Source organism: Bacillus rossius, chromosome 6 (genome assembly GCF_032445375.1).
Source record: "Bacillus rossius redtenbacheri isolate Brsri chromosome 6, Brsri_v3, whole genome shotgun sequence".
NCBI lineage: Eukaryota > Metazoa > Arthropoda > Insecta > Phasmatodea > Bacillidae > Bacillus > Bacillus rossius.
The window spans coordinates 10,465,721-10,480,097 of NC_086334.1; the positions used below are offsets into that span (position 1 = coordinate 10,465,721).

Consider the following 14,377-nt stretch of genomic DNA (forward strand, 5'->3'; position numbering starts at 1 on the left):
TCAACGGGAAACGAAAAAATTTACTTCACACAGCTTAAAACAACTTTTTACTGCTGTACGCGCGATTCTTGTGCTAGCGCATCTATACTCAACCTGACGGGTGAAATCGTCACTAAGAACGACAAACTTCATCCAGACATCGCTAGGTTGCAGCACAAGCACAATAATCAAACTGGCCCAAGGTACACCATGGTCAAGGTACAACACTCTCCCCTATTCATGTACTGGTACATGAATTTTCATCAAGGTATGTGTGTTACAAATATGAATAATTGCAACTAGATATCATCCCAGTGGTAGAGAAATAGAGGACTCATGGCTCCAACTGAGTTATAAATTAGCCGGCCAAAACTTATAAATTTTGATATTTTTCAGAACATTTGACTCGTGTTGTGCGCCCAACTGTTAAAGGCAACGCTAGATACTAATATTTAAATATTGCTTTAAATTACCTTCTGCAGTGATCATATTTTATTTATGTCAAAGTTTATATACAATGTCGACAGTAATATAGGGGTCAAATAGTAAAATTTATCACAGTAATATTATCTTACATACAAATCTATAACACTCAACGTTACACTAGTAATATATATATTTAAAATAAAATATTAATTATATTGTAAGGGTTATACTCCCGACACTGTCAGGATCTTAATTTTTTTCTTACTCCCTACTTAGTTCCTTACAATAGCATTCACTCTCGCTCTCTCTCTCTCTCTTTTTCTATTCCCTTTTACCAGGAGCGTTAAACGTTCAACGCAACCTTTTTGGAAGTCGCATTAGAAGTATAACTTCAATAATCACAGCTATATAGTATTTATATTTATTTCACACACTAAGATAAAAATGAAAATAGTTACAGAAAAATAAAGTTAGCTGTAGGTGTGTAAAATCTTATAAAATTTATTGGATAGAAAAAAGATTCAATTTTAGTTTGTAAAAAATTATAATAGTTCAACATTTAAAAATAAACGGAGCTGGTCCCGGGCCCTGGACCCAGCCCCACCCTTGTTGGGGCCACGGATGCATGTCATTGATAACGCCCCAGACGTCTGATTATTGCATTCAATTGACAGGTGATTTACAAACAACGTGTCGCTGCACATCATGTGATTTTCAATACGCATTGCCTTATCTCAATGTTGTTATTGGTTTATCTAAATCAGTTAGTACACACTAAAAAAAAAGTGCTAATATTATCATTGCCTTCAAAACTAATATTTCTCGCGCACTTAAAATGGTTTCTCTGACAGGGAGTCGCTACGTCTGCATTGTTACCTGCTGGAGTGGAGCAATAGTTCGGGACATAAGGTCTCGTCTGCACACTGTAAGCAAAGGCTTTATCCAGCGTTATCCTGCCCCAGTGTCAACTATCTAAAAAATATGACACTTCTTGAAATTGTTTCCGTCTCTTCATTAAAATATGTTTCGGAAAGAAGTTTATAGATTTCAATAAAACCTTTAGTTTCATAGGAACTTATTTATACTGAAATTTAAAGTGACGTTAAATATATATATATTAAATTCACTTATAAATTAAGTTAAATATATATTTTTAAACATAAATAATGCTGTTCCTTCCAAGGAGACTGTTCTTCGGTGGCCTTGTTGACTGAGGTGTCGCTCATGAGGCGAGGGGTCGGTACCACGTGGTGAGCAGTCCACTGTGGACTTGGCGGCCCGCCTCGAGCCTCGTGGGTCCGCTGTGGACTTGGCGGCCCGCCTCGAGCCCCAGAGACCCCGCGACACGCGACACGAGGCCCAGTGCCCAGAGTGCTGGTGGTGTTGCAGAGCTGACCGGCGGCCCGCTGACGGAGAAGCACACCCTGGAGCAGTTCCACGCCCACTGGGGCGTCGACAGCAGCCAGGGCTCCGAGCACACGGTGGACGGCCGCGCCTTCGCCGGCGAGGTGAGGAGTGCCAGAGGGCAGTCGCTCCCAGTGCCACGCCGGTCCCCCGTCTGTTAGTTCACTGAGGTGGACATGTGCACTCGGATAGTTTGAGTCATTCTGTACATTCTAGACATCTTACTCCATGGCTATGAAGAAAAAAAAATTGGTTGTCTGTAAAGTCGGTTTACGGGCGATAATTTAACGTTACAACGTCATAACAAAACATTGATGAAATGATTGCATAATACTTTTATGAATAAAATTGAATCATTTTTATTGAATTATCACTATTTTGTACGGATACAAAGAAGGAGTGAAATTAAATCTACAATTTAATTGATAAATCAGGGGTGCCCACAAGGGGGGGAAACGACGCAGACTGCGTCATTAAAATTTCAGGGGGGGGGGGGGGTTAAAAGACGAGAAAAATGTATATATTATTGACATAATTATAGCTTCTAATGTGAAAATACGTTTCTGGTGCTTTGGTAATTGAAAGGGATCTTGTAAATCAAATTGGCAACCCCGCACTTTCCTCAACAAAAGCAGTTTGGCATCTGTCGGTTCAGGATGGAAATATTACCTGATATGACCAAAATTATTATTATTATTAGAAAATCAGTTTTAATTAATGCAAAATGTGATAAAATATAATACTAAAAAAGTATAAGAGCAAATTCGTTTCTTCTCATATTGTTCATGTTTCTAAACCTATGTATAGTTACGCTCATCATTGACTTAAAGATCGTGTTAACGCTGTAAGCTATATAATTTTCATTGCTCTTTGCTAACCTGTTCCTCCTAGCATTGCTGCTGAGTCCGTGGCGCAAAGATAATATTTTGACTACATCTTGTTTTTGGGTAAGCCATTTCCCTGCACACCATTGTTGAGTTAAGTATATTAAATCTATGATTCTGTGTGTTAATGATTGTGTGTTTGACCATTTTCTTAAAATATGTATGTCCATTATCTTCTCTTATGTCGTTCTGTGTTTGAATGGTTAATGTCATAAGGTCTTTCCTTTTTTTGTTGGTATCACACCTTTATATGCAATTAAATATGAAATGCATATTTTATTGTTCAACATATCTTCACACGATCAACTTTATGTAGCTTTGTTACGATCAATAGTTGCAAGTCAAGTGAAAGTGTATATTGAATCAATCAACAGCAAGGAATATTATTGAATCACCAGATACAATTAATGCGCAATTTAGTGTTTCAAGTGGTTCTTCATTAAAAACCATTTTTTGTAATTTTATATCTTATATATATAAGAAATAATTTTCATTTGCAATGTATTAAAATATATTATATTAAAGTGGTTGGTGTAATCATAAAATTAAATGAGTGCCTTACAACTAACTAAAACTACGTAAGGAATTAAATATTAAATTAAAATTTAATGAAATGATTTTTTGAAGTTTCGCTTCTTTGGGCGCGTTATAGAAAATTATGGGAGTACATTTTTATGATGCGCGCGGAGCATGCAAAGAAATTTGACAGATTGAAAACAGGTTACATACAAATTATACATAAATGAGGTTATGTTATACTCTTTTAGGCACGTTATGAAAAAATAACGACAGTTAATTTTTACGATGCGCGCGCAGCATGCAACGAATAAGCCTACATACAAATATAAAAAATTAATGTGTTTCTAAATCATATACCTATTTTAGTGAATAATATTGAATACTGGTCCATATAATCAAAAACATTTATTGTGAATATTAGTGGTATAAATTTTTTCAAGTATATTTTCAAGTGTATTTATGTAAGTGAGGTTACGTTCCAGTAAGTATTATTTATTTTCATTTAAAATTATAAATTATTATTTAAATTCCTTGTGTTTATTGATTTTAATTAATAATTAAATATTTATCTCGATTATTTAACTAAATATAACAAATAATTATTAAACACGGATTTATAATAATCCTATTATATATAGTTACTCTTCCTACATATAACCAAGCTTATCACTGACTCACTGACTCTGTAACTCCAAAGAGATATGTATGTATACCTTGGAGAATATTCCTACTATTCTAGTTTACCAAAATACATTCCAGGGTGGTTTTACTACCACAAAGATTCATTTGGCACACCAATACGTTTTGTATGCACCCTAATGTTTACGAAAGTGACTATATACTGGTTTACATTGCTACACGTGGATCCGCCATCTTGACTTCTTCGTTAATTTTACTTCCGTTCCATTCACGAAATTACTCCTAGACTCCTACTGAATGTTGTATGCCGAGAGCTAAGATGTTTATACATAAAAATAATTATTAATTTAAATATTATAATTAATAAATATACATTATTTTTATAAATGTATCTTAAGATTTCTACTACATTTTACATTTAAAAACCCAATAAAAAATTAATTGAAGTTTTAGAAACTGACAAAGCGCAATCTGTTCATTACTGACGTCTCAACCAGCCCCGTGAAACTTATATGTGCAATTTGTGCACGATGTTGTGTTTCCTTGAGTGACAACTTGGAGCGCTTACTGTCAACGATTTATTATTATTATTATTATTATTATTATTATTATTATTATTATTATTATTATTATTATTATTATTATTATTTCTGTTGATATTTGAAAATGGCGGGTTTTCATGTTAGGTTAGGTTAAGTTAAAAAGGGTTAACCTTATTTTCTATTTAAGCGAAATGGAAAAGAATTATTTGGATGGTAGGAAGTGTGCTGCTTTGGGATGTCCATCCACTTTCATGAATTCGAAATTATTTCGTTTTCCTAGGAATTCGAAAGAGAGGTAACAAAACTAAATATTTTGTCGTGAAACTCATGATTGTATGTTCAAGAGGGTATAGAGAATAAGTTTACGCATGTGAAAAGTGAATTAATGTTGATTTTAAACCAACTTCGGGGGAAATATTTCCAAAAAATCTGAAAACTGTTTACGTACGGAAACGTATGAGATTCGAATCTAACTTCACCCCAGTTATGTTTCTGTACTTATCGTCAATGCGTTTTGTCGGAGGGTAACACAATATTTCACAGTACTTCTTTACTTGACGTACATTTTATTTCCGGCATAACAATTCTTTGATAGTTATATTTTTTTTATTTACATTAGAGATAAAGGTTTGGTTATGTACGGTCAGTTACATTAAGAATGCTGTTGTCTTAAGGTTCGATGAAAAGGAAAAATTGGTGGGTTACATGGAAATTAAAAATTGTCGGGTTGGGTGAAATCTTCTATTTTCTAGCGTAAGCATTTTATTTCACCTAACTTAAGCATTTTTCCGTTATGTCTAGCATAAAACAATAGCATTCAAATGTAACTGACACTGACTGTACCTAATCAAACTCTTCACTTTAAATACATTAATAAACATGCCACTTAGCAATCAACATCACTTTTACATAAAAAAAAGTTCTTTAATTAATGAAGTACTCTAAATATTGCAATGTCCTTTCACCAGCACATTAAACATTTCTGAGAATTTTTTAAAACTTTTATGCTGAAAGTTTCATTCATGAAATTTTACCCCTGTAAATTATGTTTTATGACAAAATTGTAATCATTTAACAATGTATAAATATATATTTTTAGGTACCAGAAATGGGCTGGCATTGCAAAGAATCCTATACTTGATGTACAAAGTATGACATCTTCGTACCTTTGTGGGAACCACTTTGCAAGGAATCAGTTTCGAGACGAGAACCAGACAACTCTGATTTTTGGAGCAGTACCTGTAGCAAAGGACAATTCTGGCTACTTGGATGATGATTTTCTCCCTGCAAATAGTGTCGTCTCTGACTCGTGGAAACATTCAACGCCAAGAAACAAGCAAAGTTGTGCTACAAAATTGAAGTGAAAGGTTGGTTAGGTTAGGTCAGCTACATTTTAAATGCTTTGGCATTGTGATAGGAAAACAATATTGGCCAAAAATGGCATTCTTTATGGGTTACAGTCTTAATTTCAAAATGCCATTTTAAAATTTTATTTATTTTTAGAAAAGCCACATTTGTAATGTTTTAGCAATTCCAAACATATATTATGTGTTGACCAAAGATTAGTGTTGTCTAAAACAAGTACTAAATCCTTACAATCATTTCTGCTGCCACCAGCTGATTAAAAGACATGGTTTACGTTAATGATATTAGTTACGATTCTCACGAAGTAATTTAGAGTTGATGGAGGTTTTGCATTTCAAGTCTTATCTTCTTTTACTTTATTATTATTTAATAATTTTCACATCATAAACTTAAGCACTGTTCACAAGGATTGATATTTAATTTTTTGTGTCTCTTATGTGATTATTTAAAGATGCTGAACAGCAATGATGGGTATTGTAAATTATAATTAAAATATTACAGCAGTGCAATGTACGTGATAACTCAGAAGTCATAATCACAATGAAGTGTTAATTTAATTTTACTAGGCGTATGAAAACTTAATACTTTGAAAAAATTTACAGTAGATGGGAATTGTACAAATTGAATACCTATGTAACATCCCACAATATTATAGTGAAACACTTATTAATCCTATGTTGCAAAAACTCATTTTTTTATCTGCTTTTATAGAATTTTAGAACATGAGAATCATAATTCTATGTTTTGTGTGTGAAATAGGTTAGGAAAGATTCGCGTTTTAAATTGTTTTTAAATGTTTTAGCATTAAAAATCTATTTGTAAAGCAGGGGTTATATTAGTGATTAGAAGCCATCACACCATACATTTGCCATTGCTTCAAATGATATATGTGTGTGTGAGAAAAAACATGTTTTTTATAATAATTTAGTAATAACAGAATGGTGGATACTTTAGACTTTAGAGCTATAAATGAAATAACCATATACTAGTGCTTTTGAAGCAGCTAGTTTGATTTAGTAATACTTCTTCAAATTGTTATTTGAATGCAAAGAATTTGCATACCCTTGTATTTTGGCTGTTTTTGTTATGTTTATGCACATTGTATTTTTATTTTTTTAGAATACCTACATTTATATTTATACTATATCATGTAAACCAGGATGAGTAACAAGGTATTTCAGCACTGTCGCTGATGGGATTATTATGTTATTAGCCGATGTCAGGGTCTGCACTAAATGATGCTTCCAAATGTAGCCAATAAGCACACATGATAAATAAACTTAAAGTATCCAATATAACCACAAACACAGATTGCCATAATGTATCTAGTCATTATTTTTGAAAACATTATTGTGGTGGGACAGAACAAACAAATGCCTGTCTTTACAAGTTGTTCTTACTTTAGTTACCATCCTTGATACCACTATTTTAATTTGAATGAAAACAATGTTTGAATAAAACTATACATTTTTTTTATTACCTACCATCAGAATTCAGGATGCACCTGCAGGCACTCAGTTTTTGATTTTGGTTTTGTTTGAGGAATTAACTCAGAACCAATTTATATATACATATATTTTTTAATGTATACTTGTAAGAACCATGTATTATATCACTTGCTATATATCATTATACCATTCTTGTTGAATAAGTCATGCCTAGGAAAACTAACTCTATATCTATTATGAGAGTGTATAACATACCTGTTTAGGGAGTGTTTAGCAATAAACACTCAGCAATGCTACTTCCCTGTTAATTTAGTGGGTAATTTTCTAGAGTAGGTGCTCAACCTAGGAAAAATATTGAAAATTCTGAAAATGGTGTTTTTGTTAACAACTAATGTTCCTTAAGATATTCTGAATCAGGTGTTCTCAAATTTTAAATAGGATACTCAAGAAAGTAATATTGGAGACTGGAGAGAATTATGAAGTCCGAGTAAATTGTGGTGTTAAACATGCACAAATGTTTCTTTTGTATTTTCTTTCCCTTAGCAAATGATAAAGCTGTAAATAAATAAAGATTCAAAACTTGTGTTTTTTATTCAATTTAAGTTGTAATAAAAATTGAACGCATTGCTCTTATATTTTTAATTTGTCCAATTTTGAAGATGCAATACATTGACAACATATTCCTGTGATTCATCTGTTTGCCTAGCATAGAAACAATGGACTTGATACTGGTATATTTTTATCAGTGCTTTCATTTTGTAAAAACAAATTTCCATATGATTTAACCTAGTTATAACCCAGTAATACACAATTTTTTGTTTTTCACAACAATTAATGTAAAGTTTTAATTCAAAATCTTAATTTTTTATGAGGTAAGCTAATAGTAGGTGGCAATTTTTTTATTTGATATTTTTTTCATTTGGTTTATTTACTGTAATTATAAAGAGTATATATTATAAATTTATAAATTGAATTAAATGTATGTGTGTATACACATTTTTATATCCCACACAGACTGTGTTACAAAGCAAAACTTTTAGAGGAAATAAAACTAACAATTTTACTTTTACAGTTGAATATTCATATAAATAACTATACAAATAGTTCTACTTGTAGAATTGCTTGTTTAGTTTCCTTTGTAAAAGATATTCATCTGTCAAAGTAAATATGTTAGTTGAAATATTTCCATACAAATTTTTTTAAATAGACCACACATATGTCCACATTCAAATTTCCCGCCGCCGGTTTTTTTTTGTTAGTTTCGCGAGTGACAACTTGGAGCGCTAGGGTATAACTAGTAGCATAATAAATAGCATTGAGTTTCCCATCTTTCCGTAGGTGGATAATCTTTGGTCTCAACCATCCATGTCTATTGTCAACGTGTTTAGTTGTCACGAAGCGTTTTCGAACACACTGTTAAATATATATCATGTACATGCCAGTAATTAAATTTTATTCTGGGTTTAGAATTAAAATATATAAGTAAACGGTTTAAAATCTCATGCGCATTTGGTCACAATATCATTATTTATTACTTTTCGCGGTAGTGTGAAGAGGGTTCCATGATGTTTTACACGATTGTTTCTTCAGTTACGTAATTAAATGCTCTCGTATTGTATGTTTGTCTGTTGTATTGTTCTGTCAGCCGTTGGCAGCGTTAGCTGAAAGGTATTTGTTGCTGTTGCATGATGCGTAGAGCAGTATATTAATGAAATGGAGTAAGCCACTTCCCATTATCTTGTCTTGTGCGTTCACGTCTCGCGAATAAACAAGATGACTGCCCAAGGGGTCGGGCGCCACCATTTAGTTAGGCCGCGCAGAAATGCTGACACTTGACTTGTGAATGCTTTATCTTCTCGTGGACGGATTTTAAACTCAAGACACGAGGTGGGTACTCATTTTGAGCAAGAGCCAAATATAAGCGATGCAGCAATTTACTTTCAAAACATTTATAAAAGAATAAATAAAAAATATAGGGGAAGTTCGTACAGTACCGACCGTCTACAGTTCCGATCATTCCTAGTTCTCACTTCTGACACTAGGTAGCAGAACTTTGCAGGCGTTCGTGAATAACTTTGACCTTCATAGTTCGTATTATTTGGCGACTACCGTCTTTGTTCAGTGTTGTGGGAATCGTGAGCCGGTGAAGGTGTTGTTTACATTTCTTATGAAAAATAATGTGGTATTACTGTACGAACTTCGTTAGAGTAATATAAAAATCAAAGATTTTTTTCTTATTTCCTTCGATTAATAATGATATAATTAAAATATTAGTCGTTTAAACCTTAAAACTTCTAAAATAATAGCTGGTCGGTACCGGGCGACAATTTTTTGCACTCTACAAAATAAAGCCTGTTTTATGTTTGGAAATAAAAAAAAATATTCTAAAATAATTTAAGAAACATTATACATTTTTTTTAATAAAGAAATAGTTAAGGTATTAGATTTATGTATTAAAACGCGATATTTAAATACATTACCGTTAAAAAAACTTAAGGTACTGTAATACTTTTCCTTATGCTTTTGTAATAGATTTATTAAATTGTGCAAAATGTGGTGAGAAATACTAATTACGCACAACGCACGGCAGTTAGGAATTACTGAAATATTTTAAGTGGTTGATGGCATTTAAATCGACATTGACAGTTTTCTCTGAATAAAATGCTGCCAGCCTTGGGAGCAAAAGTGACGACGCTAAGGTAGTGTTAAGTTTGACATAATTGTTTCAAAGGCGCTAAAGTAACCGCGAAACTAATAATGTTTGCAACATGGTCCATGTTAGGCTAGGTCACACAGAAGCCAGTTGACGTGTGTTAAGGTTGCTTGTAAGCTTCCAGTGTCGCTGGCAGGGAGTTTCTGTGCAAGGATTCATCTAACGGAGCGAGGTGACGCCCTAGGTAAGGGCTCGGCAGACTTTTCGAGTGAGATGAGCCAGATATTAAGTAAACATATTCTCCAATTTTTTTTGGAGAGCCGCTGCATCTACATGGAATTTTAAGACGATGAAAAAAAGAGAGAATTTTTTTTATTCACAAAATATTTTATTTACAAATTTAACATGTAGTCTTAACAATAAAGGGTACTACGAAAGAAAAACACACACGTAAAAGTAAAAAAAAAAAAAAAAGCCACTAGTAGAGCTCTACTGATAAAACAAGAAAACCTAATAATATTAATTAATTATTTAAAAACAAAAGCACGTGGGGAGTGCGGAGGTGGGGGTGATGGTAGGGCGCGAGCGCACAGGTTGAGAACATGCGTTGCGATTGTGCCGTTTGATTTTGTTACTTTTTTTTTTGTGCTGCGACAGCGCAGCGACTTTAGAGCCTCAAAATCCAATGAAAAGAGCCGCGGTCTGCCTATCCCTGTCCTAGGGCACTGTACAAGAGCCCGGGTCCGGAGCCTGGTCAGGCCATAAGTCCCGCAACCACCCAGGCAGGTGCTGGGATGGTTGTTCTCAGTCAGCTATGGAAAACTCTTTCCCAGATATCCCTGTTCGGTGTAAACCCCCACCTCTATTTTTAACTACGCAACAAACGCAAGACGTAATAACGACCACTATTGTAAATAAACATGGTTTATGTAAAGTACTTATTGCCGCACGGCAGGGACGTCGGAACAGGGGGGGGGGGGGCAGCAGGGGCGAGTCGCCCCCGTGCTGTTATGCAGGGGGGGGGGGGGGGGTGGCGAGAGTAGCATTTCGCCCCCCCCCCCCCTCCTTTTTCCAGAAAAAAATGTTTGGTCCTAGTAGTATTTTTCTCAACCAGTAGTTACAAACGTTGCATTGGTGATCACATTTATTAGAAAATCAAATTTATGATTGTCAATATACTGTAAAATGATTGCAAATTCCTAGATGGTATTTTATTTAAATTGTACTACATCTACTGTCAGAGTAGTATTTAATACATACTACATCATCAAATTCTTGGAATGGTATATTTAATATTTTGGTTCGGAAACTCATTAAATAGCACAGTATTGCATCTAAAATTCCAAATTTTTCCGGGGGAGGGCCCCCGGACCCCCTGCTCTAGGACCGAGGGAAGTGTGATACATCTTTTGGCCTCCTCCCCCCCCCCCCCTAACTCATGAAAACGTTCCGACGTCCCTGCCGCACGGCATTGTTGCTGTCGGCTGAACGTGACGGTTCTGTCGGCAGCTCGTGAGCTGATGTGTTGCTGTGTGATGTGACCATGTGACCATGTGACCGCGTGACTGCCCGCAGCTCCACTTCGTGCACTGGAACAGCCTCAAGTACAAGACGTTCGCCGACGCGGCGAGCCAGCCGGACGGCCTGGCGGTTCTGGCGGTGCTGCTCCAGGTAAGACACAGCCAGTCTTGACGCCTGCTTCCCGAGGTTGATGGGCTGTTAAAATGTCCGACACGACTGCCCGGGGTCGGAGACGTCTCGACTACGAACCAGTTCGAACTGCGCCGCCGGCGACAGTTAACATTAGTTAGTACTTCAATGGCGCAAGCGCACCCAGGCATCGGAGTGTTAAAGACCGTGTCCGAACTCGCCTGCAGTCTGTACTTATGCGTGCTTGTCCCCGGAAGTGACATCACAGGGGCTGCCCTAACTTGAAGTATGCAAGTGATAGAATCTGTGCACTTCTCTCGTACTTTGAATGATAGAACGTCGCCATTTTGAAAAAAAAATTGGTTGTCTGTAAAGTCGGTTTACGGACGATAGTTAAACGTGACGTCATAACAAAACATTGATGAAATGATTGTATACTTTTATGAATAAAATTGAATAATTTTTATTGAATTATCACTATTTTGTATGTATACAAAGAAGGAGTGAAATGAAATCTACAATTTAATTGATAAATTTACTTTTATTTGCACTCATTAATTCAAATATGTTTATTACTTTAACGAAGAGATTTTTTTTAACAATAACTTTTATACATGTTTGCTATTTAACTTCAAGATCGTCGAGAATGTTTTACGCTTTTTCGCAATTACACATTTAACGACGAAGTGATAGCGCGATTCGTTCGGTTCGCGTCCGTGACTTAGATGGCAGCACCGTAAGGGAATAATATTATTTCGTTTTTATAATACGATTTTATAACAAATACGCATCCCAAATACACCAAACTTATTATGTGTTGCAATATTTTTAAAAACATTGTGCAAAAGATCCCGGGTGTAATTTGAATTATTATGTGTAACTGTAAAACACCATTGTTCGTACAAAAACGTATTTGAAAATTCAACATTACTTTTAAGTAACAGTACCGATTGTGCTGAAAATAGGTGGACGATCGTTAAATTACATAAAATTAATAACCAAATGACTAAAACATGATTGAAAGTCAAATCGATGGTTGTTCCGATCGAGTGGGAGAGTTAGATGCGGCACAAGCGTCCACACACACAGTCTCGCGCCACTCGGTCACACTCGCACGGTCCCGTCGCTCCGCGCTGCGCCGCTCCCCGAACTAGCACTTCACTCAACTCGCCTGTTGGAACCACCGCGGAGGCCGGCGTCGCCGCTTTTATACCCTTGGCAGTATTTCTGGAACCGACTGGAGTGGCAATGACGTGTTGCGTCATCCCGGGCCCACCCGACGCTCAAAGCATCCAGAATAACGGCGCTAATTCACTTCACTCCACGTGGAATCGCCAATTCGCCTAGGAAGGAAGATGCGGGGGCGGGAGGGGTGGAGAGGCCAGGCCACTATAATCCCCAAAGTTATGCGTGTGACGTCAGTGGCCGTGCGGGCCCGCTAAGCGCCCGGGTGCCACCCACGCTCTTAACAGTATTAATAAAATGAAAAATAAATATTTTAACATATTTACAAGAAAGTTTCTACGAACAATGCACACATGGAGATCATATTATTTCCAAGAAAATTTACAATCATTAAGTAAATTCCTGTAATTTCGTGTCACACTAATTAAGTGTTAAAAATTACTAATTCCAGCTAAACATTGTTTTTCCAATCAAATTTAATCTGCCTCTTCGGCTGCCTAGTACCGTTTGAAGAGGCCAAGCACTAAACCAGTCCGGATTCGTGAAGTACACCTCAAGGGCAAGTGAAGTACGCAAGGTCGCAAGTACACGACTGCGTACTTGAACTCGGACATCGTGCCACGATCCAGCACGATCTGCTGCATGTTGTTGTGTCTGCAGGGTAAGAGGCTGGGACTGTAAGGGGGTGCCTGCTGCAGGTGGGCGAGACCCACTCCGAGCTCCAGAAGCTGGTGGACCTGATACCGGAGGTGATCTACAAGGGCCAGAAGGTGGCCATCAACTCGCCCATCGACCCGGCCAAGTTCTTTGCAGGTAGGCCACCATAGGCACAGGCTGGAGCGTGTGAGCTTGCTTGCGATAACTACGGCATGTTGTTATCTGCAAAATTAGATTAACTTTTTTTTTGTCACAATCTTGGGTATCGTTGTAATGTCCATTATCATCACCCATAAAGTATGTTTCAGTGTTAAAACTGAAATGTGAGCGGGCGGGTGTTGCAGACTGCCACGGCTACTGGACATACCAGGGATCCTTGACGACCCCGCCGTGCAATGAGAGCGTCACCTGGATCGTCTTCAAGACACCCATCCAGGTCTCGGAGGAGCAGGTTGGTGAAGTACTAGTTTGGTGGAGTATGAAAGTGGGATTATAAATGTCAATTGGCAATGAAGCTCTTCAGGCTTTAAATAATGAGTCGCACCGTCTGTTTCGTAAGAGATGCATGCAGCAAGGAAGCTGCTACTGTGTCACGTGGTGTTAGATCGATTGAAACTATCCATGTTTTTTGGTGTTGTAGCCTCCTTAGAACCGCGGTTCTACGAAATTACATCGGCACGCGCACACCAAAGACACACAAACGCAGCCTCGTGCTAGAACGAGGATGCAGAGGGTTTACGGGTTTGGTTTTGAACTTAGCAACAGCGTAGAAGAGTGAAAAAAAAAATTATGAACATTTATTGCATATTTAAAATGTCTCTTATTTTGTTCATGTTTTTGACAGTTTAGTCCCATTAAAACATTAAAAAAAATGACTCATATCGCACAAATGTGAACATTGGTATATGACAAACTCATGGGGTATGCTATGTAAAATATTGGTAAGGAAACAAATATTCATTATTTTGAAGTGTTAGTATTTGAGGTTGAATCCAATAGTTTATTTGATTCATACTCAAAAATTCA

The 14,377-nt window shown here is 36.3% G+C and overlaps 1 protein-coding gene and 1 long non-coding RNA gene across 2 annotated transcripts in view; both read left to right on the forward strand.

Annotated features, from left to right (window-relative positions):
* LOC134532615 (carbonic anhydrase 13) overlaps positions 1 to 14,377 on the forward strand; it is a 74,553-nt gene that overhangs the window by 58,039 nt on the left and 2,137 nt on the right. Inside the window, exons 4-7 of the mRNA XM_063369197.1 lie at positions 1,795 to 1,913; positions 11,435 to 11,530; positions 13,393 to 13,507; positions 13,696 to 13,802. Of these exons, the coding sequence (XP_063225267.1) occupies positions 1,795 to 1,913; positions 11,435 to 11,530; positions 13,393 to 13,507; positions 13,696 to 13,802 (437 nt within the window). The remainder of the gene's footprint in view (positions 1 to 1,794; positions 1,914 to 11,434; positions 11,531 to 13,392; positions 13,508 to 13,695; positions 13,803 to 14,377) is intronic.
* LOC134532618 (uncharacterized) lies at positions 3,790 to 7,785 on the forward strand. Its single transcript, XR_010075160.1, has 2 exons — positions 3,790 to 4,688; positions 5,493 to 7,785. It is a non-coding gene; the product is annotated as an uncharacterized LOC134532618 (long non-coding RNA).